The 11,431-nt window shown below is 38.6% G+C and overlaps 1 protein-coding gene across 2 annotated transcripts; it reads left to right on the forward strand.

The window, feature by feature from the left end:
- Positions 1 to 397: 397 nt before the first annotated feature.
- pias1b (protein inhibitor of activated STAT, 1b) lies at positions 398 to 11,431 on the forward strand. Of its 2 annotated transcripts, none has more exons than XM_005730063.1 (14): positions 398 to 439; positions 2,629 to 3,061; positions 3,219 to 3,303; positions 3,473 to 3,520; positions 4,597 to 4,687; positions 4,791 to 4,925; positions 5,042 to 5,147; positions 5,951 to 6,024; positions 6,259 to 6,419; positions 7,111 to 7,244; positions 7,326 to 7,500; positions 7,599 to 7,738; positions 8,590 to 8,627; positions 9,451 to 11,431. In XM_005730063.1, exons 1-14 carry the CDS (start codon positions 416 to 418, stop codon positions 9,796 to 9,798), a joined length of 1,992 nt encoding a protein of 663 aa, XP_005730120.1. In that variant the 5' UTR covers positions 398 to 415; the 3' UTR covers positions 9,799 to 11,431. The 2 variants fall into 2 exon arrangements, with proteins under 2 accessions (XP_005730120.1, XP_005730121.1); XM_005730064.1 differs by having other exon boundaries at positions 2,743 to 3,061.

An 11,431-nucleotide genomic window follows, 5' to 3' on the forward strand; every position in this document is an offset into this window, starting at 1 on the left:
TATATATATATTAAAGTGATAAGACAAGGAAAAGGTGGCGGATTCCCAAGTTAAAATTGCCAATATTAATTACGTCTAAATGACTTATTTATAAGGATCAAATATTTCCATTGTCAGTTGACAAATTAAATAAAAGATTTACAAATTATAGCACGAATAAAGGGAAGGAACACTGCGTCTTAAGCCTAATCGCGACCCTGTTTTATCTTTACGTACTGCAGAGCAAAACGCATCAAGCCAACTAAGATCTGAAGGTGCGCCCTGCTTTTGTTCAAAGTAGTCTGTAATACCACGGAGACGCCCTGTGGTCGTTTGTGTTCCAGCAGCGCCCCCTGCTGTGCACTGTGGAGAATGAAAACTGACTTTTTATGTTTCTTGAGGATGGCTGTTGCGCCTGCGCAACCAGTGTAACAAGATGGCGGAGAGTGCGGAACTGAAGGTAAAGCGAGTACATACGTTAGCTTGATAAATAAACGTTTCACACACTGAGATTTCAATTTCAGGTGTTAGCGCCGTTGACACTTAACAGTAGACACCCGAAGAGTGTTGTTATGAAGGCATATGATAAGAAAACAGCAGAGCAGAAACGACTAGATAGACAGTTAGCTGACGAGCTAGCTCGGTAGCACTAGCTTTGTTATTGTTGCACACTCTGCGTTAGGCTATGTCTGTGGTTCACCTGCACTTATATAAGGTCGGATGTGGGCTTTAGCAAGAGATGAAGCTAATATTCCTGTCAGCGTGTGAAACCCACTGGCATTGTCATGTTAGCCTCCTAGCCTTATCAGTAGTTCGCCGTGCGAACCGCAGTGTGTGTTAAAGATGGGCTCTGTCTAGTCCCTGGAATCCTAGTGCAGGTTAACTTGGATTGGCTATACTTTTGACATCTAGTCCAACAAATTACAGACACTGTCCACACTCCTGTTTTAGTGTAATCCAACGCGATTTGTTTTCAAACACAAGTTAACACAATGAAAAGTCTTGTTTTGTTTCAGTGAGGTCACACCAGCATCATGCGGGCGGTGTTAGTTAGTTTTTACTTATTTAACCACAGCGGTGTGTCCCCACTTTCTAATTTAATATTGTTAATGGATTATTATTCCACTGTGGATAATTACACTACATGTAAAAGGCTTTCATTTTGATCTTCACTTCAAATGAACTAATATCTGCGATACTCACACGTTGCATTGCCAAAGGTGATCATATCAACAGTACTGTAGCAATCATTGAGGTTGATCAGTAAGTGTTACTTTTGTACAGCATAAAATGCATTTGAGATGAGCTCACTAAAGATTTAAATCTATCTGTAATTTCTAAGAGTACCGCTTTTGAGTTAAGAGTTGGATTTGCGCAATACTGCAGTACACTTCTTTAATCTGGCTTCATCATTATGTAGGGAATGTGTTATAAAGGTGTTTTCATGCGTGATTCTGATTTGCACTGCTGGTGTTGCAGTTAAAAGAACACAGATTCTAACACTAATTAGTCATTTGGTATTTAAAACCACCAAGACTGTCTTTATTAGTGGTATATACTATACTGAGAGAGAGAGCTCTCTGTGATCCCTTATTCTTAAATATGGCAGGCACCACCCTGTTATGGGAGTGTGTTACAGAAAAAAGAAATGCCATTGTAGTCATCTCCAAACTATGTTTTAAGTTTTCTCAAGCCAGCTTTAATAAGTACATATTATGCAACTTCACAGTATAATTTGCACCTCTAAGGCGTCATGAGAATATTTTCCATTGCTTAAATATTTATCCCGGGTAGGTCACTGATTGATTGTCAGAGGAGATTACCAAAATATTTGCATATGGACTATATGATTGCAGCCTGTCCTTTTAATGCTGACGTTGCTTTATTTGTCTGCAACGCAGTCATCCACAAAGATATTACAGCATGGAGTCAGCACAAGAATATGAGTGGAGGCTTTACAGTAGAATGTAAGATAGTACAAACTATTTAAAATTGACTTTTATTCTCTCTGTGTCTCAGAGGCTGTCATGCAGGCTAGTGTTGTTGCTTTGCTTCACTGCATTTCACTCTAAAATATTTGTTTTGTTTTTAAACAAACATAAAAGAAACTCACGTCCTGCTAAATCCTTGAAAAAAATAAAACCACCATATAGTTTAATGCAGTCTGTTGCAGCGTTGCCACCTTCATTGTCAAACAGTACCAGAGTTAGATTATCTTGGACAATGTCTCAAAAAGTTTCTGTAGTGGCTTCCATTATTTTGTACAGCTGACCACGTCCACATCCTGTTTTACCACGAGCAACATGTGCTGATGTGTTATGAATTAAAAGTACAAAGACGTTGCATTTAGAAATGTGCATTTCTGCATCTAACCAAAAGCCTGTCTCTTCCATAGTCATCTCAGAGGGGCTATGTTTACAGACAAATATCAATGACTCGGTGAAAATGTTGTGTGTGGACATTGCAAGATAGCAAAGGATTTAAAAGCATTATTTATTTATTTATTTTAAAAAAATAAGAAGAAGAAGACATTATTTAACAGTTGTATTTAATTGACAAAATAGTTTTTTGTTTCTTTATGACAGATTAGAAATTTTTGTTTTTAAGTTGTTATAGATCTTCTCTTCCTCACTCTTCATTTTTCACCAGCAAATGGTAATGAGCCTTCGTGTTTCTGAGCTCCAAGTGTTGTTGGGATATGCGGGACGGAATAAGCATGGGCGCAAACATGAACTTTTGACCAAAGCTCTCCACCTACTCAAGGCTGGTTGCAGTCCCGCAGTGCAGATGAAGATCAAAGAGCTCTACAGGCGGCGCTTTCCAACCAAAATGGTTTCACCAGTGGACCTAGCTCTTCCCGGTGTTCACGCTGCAGCCAGCTTGCCCACTGGCCTTGCCCAACTGGGGTTTGACAGCCACGGTTCCCCATCACCGCTGCTGCCTGTTTCCTTACTCGGGCCTAAGCACGAGCTGAGTCTGCCTCATCTTTCCTCCGCTCTGCACCCTGTACACCCTGATGTCAAGCTCCAGAGATTGTCATTCTACGATGTGCTGGATGAGCTGATAAAGCCAACCAGTCTGGGTGAGTCCACAACTTCCTGTTCAGCTTTGTTTAGTGATAGCACCTCTCCATTGCGTGCATCCCATGAAAGCACTGGGTAAAAGTTCAGCATCTGTTGACCCCAGTCGTTTCTGTAGGTTTCCCCACTGACTCTGTGTTTCTGGTTTCTTTTTCATAGCTTCAGACAACAGTCAGCGGTTCCAGGAAGCATGTTATGCCTTTGCATTAACACCACAGCAAGTTCAGCAGATCAGCAGCTCCATGTAAGTGAGAAAGCTTCTTGGTACATTCGGCAAGTTAAATAAATGAGAAGGCAAATAACTGTCACTTTTAAAGCTTTATCGCTAATTAACCTTTTATAATTAGATATCGGAGAAAACCGAGTCATTCATGTGTTGTGTGTTAAATATTTCTTCTTTTTGAATTCTTCAGGGACATATCCGGGACCAAATGTGACTTTGCTGTTCAAGTCCAGTTAAGGTATGACTAAGATAGCCTTTTCTTTTGAGCATCTGTTTTAATCGGTGTGATGTGGCGGTGTGAGTAATGGGTCTGTTTTTAGCTGCTCTCCATTTTCAATCAGCCAGAAATAGTAATGTCACATGAATAAAAGTTTAGAGAAAAAAAGAGCAACTGTGCACACATCCAGACTAACTTTTCTTTTAAGTGACAGAACAGAAAAAGGTTTGAAAACTAAGTGGCTACAAGTAATAAGTGAACCCTTAAAACACTGATACACAAGCAACATTTTGATCCTCAAGCGTGCCAAAGAACAAAAAGCCTAAGAGAGCTCATGCAGCTGGAAACTTGTTTCTAAATGTTTTAATCCTGAACAAAAGTTACGACAGTTTTGTTTGTGTTAAGCATGCTGCTAGTGTTTTTCTTTTCAAATTTAAGAAATGAAGGCCTCAACCTGCTAATTATGATTTTAGTTATCGTTAATGATAAGTGACAATGATGAGATCCTGCCATCCATGCTCTTCTGCTTATCGTTATCAGGGTCATGGGGGGGAGGGGGGGCTGGAGGGCTGGAGCCCATCCCAGCTACGCAAAGATAAGAATTGAGTTGAATTACATTGAGGTCAAATTTTCAAATGAACAGTGAAGGATACAAGGCATGTTTTTCTCTTGGGGGCTCAGGCTTTTGTTTATATTCACAACGGACATGAGGGATTACAAAAATAACCAAAGAAAAGTACAAGCATATTTGGATGTGGACACATTGTTACCACACTAATCAGTAAAGGGGAAGTTTGCTTTAAAGAACACATAATTTATCCAGTCTAGCCTGTAGGATTTCCCAAGCCAGCATATATATGACAGAGAATACTTAATGACATTAAAAACTGGTGAATGACATCCGTTAAGAAGTGCTCTCCTGTATCATAGATGGAGATGGCTGTACTTGACACAACCGAAAACCTAAAATAAGCAAGAAAGAAAGAAAGCCAGCCTTTTTGTCAAAGTGGTAACTGAACAGAAACAAATTGTGTTTGCCATTTTTTCCTCAACATCTGAACTTATCCTCGATGCAATTTGTTTTCTCTTATTTTCAGATTTTGCTTATCAGAGACAAGCTGTCCCCAGGAGGACCATTTCCCCCCAAATCTGTGCGTGAAGGTGAATGGAAAGCCTTGTAATCTTCCGGTGAGTCCTTGGTGTTTGTTTTGTTTTTGTTTGCTTGTCATAGAGCATTTCCAGTGTTTAATAATGTGACTGTGAGTTACTAAATTTGTTGTGTTCCTTATAGGGATATCTTCCTCCCACCAAAAATGGAGTTGAACCAAAAAGGCCCAGTCGCCCCATTAACATAACGTCTCTTGTCCGGCTGTCTACTACAGTCCCCAACACAATTGTGGTGTCATGGACTTCAGAAATTGGCAGGGTAAACACACTGGATTCTCATTTTTTTTATGTTTAAACAAATGGTCTGCGGAGTTGTGAGGAGAACATGAACCATCAGCATGACCTGGTTTGCTTATTATTTCCTTTTTTTTTCAGTGTTTTTCCATGGCTGTGTATTTGGTCAGACAGCAGTCGTCAGCGGTGTTGTTGCAAAGACTACGGGCCAAAGGAATCAGGAACCCTGACCACTCCAGGGCTCTGAGTAAGTCACGATATTAATTGGGAAGTACAAAGAACTGGATCTGCCCCATGATTTGTGAGAATGACATTTAAGAAACAGAAATTTCATACAGTAACTCTGCTACAGTTTTCTAACTGCTCTGACCACAGAGTCGAAACAAAGGTAAAGGTACTTTTCTTTGCATTCCTCATATGTTCTCTGGAAAAGTCCCTCTGTTTGTTTATGTGAACAAAGGCCAACGGTGGAGCTTACATTTTCTGCTTCACAATTTTGTAGTCCTTACTGTATGTGGGACTCTACAATACTATCAGAGTAATTCCCCTGAATTTGCTTGTTTCAGTTTGGTTTTTAATGTTTAAAGTGTTTAGTTCTTACTTTAGCTTTGTTTGTTTTTTTATATTTGCAATATGAAATAATTTGTCAGTAGCAAGGTCACAATTGTTCCTTTAACACAGACACACTGGGAACAAGGTTTGGTCTCAATAAATCTATGCAACAACATTGTGCTTCAGTTCAGTTCAGTTTTACTTCTGTAGCACCAAATCACAGCAACAGTCGCCTCAAGGCATTTTATATTCTAAGGTGAAGACTCTACTGTAATATAATGTTTTAAGAGCTTTTCTTTTATGTTATTTTTTTAAGTTTTTCAATACATGTTAACTTTTTTCCACTTTTTTAGTTTTGTTATGTTTTTTTAGTTCAACAAACTATAATAACCTTAAAACATTGTTACACAAGCAACATTTTGAACCTTAAGTGTGTCAAAGAACAAATTCCATTAAACATTAAAAAGTTGTGACTCTAGCACTTTGTTTTGCTTACAGTCAAAGAGAAGTTGACGGCCGATCCAGAGAGTGAGATTGCTACCACAAGTCTAAGAGTCTCTCTCCTGTGTCCTGTAAGTACCATTCATCACTATCCTCCTTGATGCTAAGTTGCTTCTTAGCCTGATGTTAGAGCAACAAGAAATACGTTTACAGTTTTAGTGACCTGAGGTTTACGGTATTTGGATGTAAAGTGGTTGGGGACTGTTGCTTTTGTTCTGTGCTATTATATAGTATAAAACTGATCACTGTGCCAGTCAATGGAAGCGACATTTATCAAATTATCTTTCTTTTCTTTTCTTTTTTAGTTGGGGAAGATGAGGCTGACAATCCCCTGCCGAGCAATGACATGCTCACACCTCCAGTGCTTCGATGCTACTCTTTATATTCAAATGAATGAGAAGAAGCCAACATGGGTTTGTCCAGTCTGTGACAAGAAGGCACCATATGAGCACCTAATTATTGACGGGTGAGCACGTCCTTTTTTTATTTATTTTTTTTAATGTCGGGTATGGTTCCATGCCCATCCGTTTAGTATGATGTAGTCAGAAATGCTCTCCTTCCTCTACTTTGTAGAAATGTTAATCCAGTCGTCTTCTGACCAGAAAGGGTGGAGCAGGTTTCTTTAACATTGGCAAAAAAGGGATGCGCTGAATGCCTTTTTAATTTGATTAAACCCACTTGTTCTGGGTGGATGTTGCTGATCAGACATCTTTAGCAAAAACGGATGCAGTCATCTGGTTAATGAAGTTAAAGTTGGCTTAACTTTAACATCCTGCATTCCTGATTTTTATCAGGATAATCCTGCAGCTGGTCTGACAGTTGTCAAGATAAATAATAATAAAACTGCATGCTGCATAAATAGCGTGTAGCTTTATAAGCAATTAAACTCAATTAAACTTCTTGTTTTAACTTGAAACAGACTTTCTTTGGTTTGTATTTTATTGTCTCCTGACTATCTTGAACACAGCTGTTTCTGGACTGGATTCCTGGACAGGAATTGCCAATAATACAAATCCTTGTTTATGTTTATTTAGTATCAGTTGCTCAATCTGCTCATGATGAATCACAGCTGTATTGTAATTCTGAAGTTTGACTTTTAAGTGACTCACAAGTACTTAAGATTATTGTAATAGAATTGGAATGGCTTGTTTTTCTAGGTTGTTCATGGAAATCTTGAATAGCTGCTCTGACTGTGATGAAATCCAGTTCAAAGAAGATGGAAGCTGGGCCCCTATGAGGTCAAAGAAAGAAGTGCAGGAGGTTTCTGCTTCCTACAACGGTGTAGACAGCGGTATGTCAGTTGATTTTAATCTTTAAATCTAATCTTCCCCATGATCTGGGAACGCAGACTGACATTGCTGTTTCCTTGTAGATCTGTCTGGAACCGATTCGCATGAGCACAAACGGTCTTCTAATGACAACTGCAAGAAAGTAGATGTGATCGATCTGACACTGGATAGCTCCTCAGAAGATGAGCTAGATGACGAGCCGCCTCCTAAAAGAGCCTGTCCCTCGCTGTCACCCGTCTCTCCACCTGCAAGCAAAGGGTAAGTCATGAAACTGCAAAGGAAGTGAGATGACTGTAAAAAATGTGTTCAACTCTGTCTGCTTTTGTCTCAAAACATATGATGTTATTTCCTCCCAGAGTACTAAACCTGCACAGCCAGGCCTCACCTGTGAGCAGAGCTCCCAGCATGCCACCTGTGGAGACCAGTTACATTCCTCCCCCACCACCTCTCATCCAGGACTACCGCCACTACTATCACACAGCCAGTGACCTGCCAGGTAGCCCCGTCAATTTCCCTAAAGGAAATGAATTTTATCTCACTGCCATCATAGCGCGTATGTGTTAAATTCTGTCATCTGACTACCAGCATGAGTGTGCCTCCTGATAGACAGAACTAGGGATAATGTTGATGTCTTACAGTGTCGCCATGTCATAGGGAGATAACTTCACAGTGATTATTGTAAGTCATTAAGTGTACATTAGTCACGTAGGTTTGCGCAAGGGTGAGACAGTAGAAACAAAAACCTGTTCGTTTGGTTGGTTGTTGTTTTTTTTTGTTCTGTTTTGTTTTCGTGCAGTGGTCAGTTGAAATTTTGTAACACTTTTCTTTTTTTTCTTTTTTTTTAAAGCATGCTGAGAATGATAAGACTTTGGTTTTTGTTACAAAATTTTCCTTATCAGGACACATTTATTGTTGTACTGAATAATTTGGCTCTCTAATCAGATAATTTATCAAATGTACCAGTGTAATTAACTGGGGAAGGTGTTTTTACTTTAAATTTTTACTTTAAATGCTACTTTTCAAAAAAAAAAAAAAACCCAAAAAAACTTTTTCTCAGAACTTGTTTTTTTTTTTTACACACTGAGCGAAAAGGAAACAGAAAAAATGGAGAACATGGACGCTTTTTGGGAGGGATTAATAAAATAAAAAGATATTCAAATTACCTCCGTAAAAATATTTGGCTCTAATGTGTCGATTAAATTGAAAGAAAGGTTTTTGTTGTGGGAAATATTCCATACACTGGAGACCTGGGGAATTTTCATTGTAATACATCGGTTGTAAATTATTCACTTGTAATGACTTCATGCCTCTGAACGCAGCTTGTAAAGTCTTTTCTTTTTCTTACAGATCAAAATTTCTTCTCCTTCCTTCAAGGCGACAATCAGGTACAGTTACTCATTCTCATCCAGCGACCACAAACCCGCCTAAATAGATTGTAAAAGAGTGATATATTTTCAGTAAGACAAATCTTTAGATCTGTACATTGAATTAAATAAATTTACAGATGTTTTTTATCCAGTGATAGCTGTGCAAATCAAAACTAAGCTTTATTCATACATTTAGTGCTGTACATACAGCAACCTCACTTTTTCTCACATACTTAAGTTACTAAAGTACTGTTTGAATTATTATCTCGCTAACAAATAACACTTGCAGGTGTACGCTGAGGTCCGTGTCAACTCTGAGGTCATTTGGAAAACTGATTCTCAGATTTCTGCTAAAACTAGTTTTCTGTTATCCTCTTACAACAACTGGTGTCTTCATGTGAGGCGTTTAGTGATTGTCTTTGTAGATTGTTACTAATGAAAGTAACTTGGTTTGCATCCCTCTTTCCAAATTGCACGACTCTCTGCCCGCACATCACTCACACACAGCGCCATTCAACACCACAGGAAAACATGCCAGTGACATTTGGGAACAACCTTAAACTTAATATTCACTAAAACAACTTAATTTGCCATTTTGCTTCTATCTTTAGCAGCTGTTAGTTGAACTACTGTTTATTATATTAAAGCATGCATGCAGTCAGACAGGCACAGGTCTTAGTAGTTTGTCTTAAAACTAAAACTTGGTCATCTGTTTTTGCTTTTTGGTTTGTTTTATTCTCCCCATTCTTCAGTGTCATGAAGTTTTGTAAATATAGCACTAGGCTTTAACATATTTCTTCACAGTATGCTTGACTGTTGTCACTCTTCTTTGTCCTGTTAGCATTACAATATGGTGATGGCTGCTGCAGCAGCTGCGTCGGCTTCAGCCTCAGAGGACCATGACCTGCTCCTCAACCGTTTCCTGCCCTACAGCTCCCCTCAGCTCTTACGTGAACAGCCAGGCACCCCGGGGAGCAGCACATTGGCTGCCACCAACGGAGGCAGCAACAGCGGCAGCACCAGTAGTTTGGTGTCTTCGAGCAGTCTGCGGGACCGTGACAAAGACCGGGATCGGGACAGAGACAGGGACAGCCATTCCATTTCAGGATTATCAAGGTCCTCAGTGGAAGCAGCAGCAGCTGCAGCGGCCATTTATGGCTCCATATCTGACATTATCTCTCTTGACTAGATCCACTCAGAACTGAAAGACAATGGAGACCTCGAGAGCAGGAGTTCTTTGTAAATAAAGAAGAGGAAGATGAAAGAATACAGTGCTATGTACAGAGAGGAAAATCTATTTTCAATTTTACTTATCATATGTATATAAACTTAGGACGCTTCCTGTCCGGTGAGTTACTTCAGTTGATATTTTTCTGTGAATACTGAAGACTTTTTCACACCTCTTCATGTGGTCCTTTGATTAAATTGTACCTTTTGTACCTGTTTTTACGGTTTTGTTTCGATAATTCATGTCAATGGCATTATTTCAGTATACATGCACAGAACGCAGTGGGGGTCACAACCTTATGGAGCGTGATATTCAGAATATAAAGCAAAAGGGCATTGTTATAGATGTACAAAAGGCAAGTCTCAGCAAAACAGGAAAATGGGTAACACTTTCTTTATTTTCTAAATGGCTTTATTTCTGTTGACATGCTGTGGGCAGCAGAAAGATCGGCCATTTTTTGCCATCACTGTAGAATTTTTTCAGTAGAACATTCATGCTGTGGTCATTATTTTAAATAATTATTTATGATGTAAGTTATGTAGGATGCGTGCTGTTTTTTTTTTTTTTTTTAAAGAAGCATTCCCTATGCCTCTAGGAACTGTTGCCACTAGAAATGCAGGAGTAAATGCTAGATCCTTCTATTGTCGTAAGTGCTCTCTTTTCCTCCTCACTTCTTTAACTCAAATCAAACATGAGCGATGTTAAATTGTTCAAACTGTACCTGGATGACATAAATTGGGAGAAGTCAGTATTGTTAAGACAACACTTTTATTTTAATTTTATTTTGTTGTTGTTGTGTGAATGAAGGGCACAGGTCCAGCAAGAACCACTATCGGACCTTTTATATAAGTCTTAGATTTGCAGTATTGTGTAATTTTTTTTCTCTCAAAGTGTAGTTGTTTTACTTTGCATATTATATTCTTAAAAACATGCACAGAAAAAAAACACAATTGATGAGTTGATACCGATAAATTTCTGCTCCACCGTCAATGGGAGACTAGTTTCTGGTCCGCGTGAGGTGAAATGCTATATTTGAAAGGTGTAAAACTGTTCACTGAGTGCAATTGGATTAAATACATTTCACTGGGTTTGATTTTAGCACTTGTTGCTTTTTGTTTTTTAATTTACAGAGAGCCTGTTTGGAGCAGTGAAGCATTACAATGTGCAATTGAGTAGTTTTCAGCTTTATGTGTGTCTACAAATTACCTGAAAGCTCACCTGTTTGAGTGAATCACAACACCCTTTTTTTTGGCCCAAAACTCAAAATCATCTATGTTACTTTGGACTCCTCCCTTTCCTTTATTTTGTTTGACTTGTGCTTACAGTTAGAATTATTTATTATCATATATATTTTTCAGCATTTGTTTGATTAATGAACATGCATTGCTGTCATTGTATGTGATCATTTCTTTTGTAATTATATATAATTAATGCTATTTAAAGATGTCATTGTTGCTTGACATGCATTGTAACATTTTCTGTTTGTCTGTTTTGCTATCAGATGATGTCAATAACTCAATAGAAGCTTTGATCGTTTTGAACGGCTGCGAGGTCTACTGTGCTGTTTGATATTTGTAAGAATTAAAACCAATAC

The sequence above is a fragment of the Pundamilia nyererei genome, unplaced genomic scaffold (assembly GCF_000239375.1).
Source record: "Pundamilia nyererei isolate P.nyererei 1_Seehausen unplaced genomic scaffold, PunNye1.0 scaffold00035, whole genome shotgun sequence".
Classification (NCBI taxonomy): domain Eukaryota; kingdom Metazoa; phylum Chordata; class Actinopteri; order Cichliformes; family Cichlidae; genus Pundamilia; species Pundamilia nyererei.

Bases quoted from the DNA above. Each gene is read 5' to 3' on its own strand.
- pias1b (XM_005730063.1), top strand. From the start codon at position 416: ATGGCGGAGAGTGCGGAACTGAAG. The intron at 7,245-7,325 runs GTATGTCAGTTG...GTTTCCTTGTAG, and splicing joins CTACAACGGTGTAGACAGCG to ATCTGTCTGGAACCGATTCG. The intron at 7,501-7,598 runs GTAAGTCATGAA...ATTTCCTCCCAG, and splicing joins TCTCCACCTGCAAGCAAAGG to AGTACTAAACCTGCACAGCC.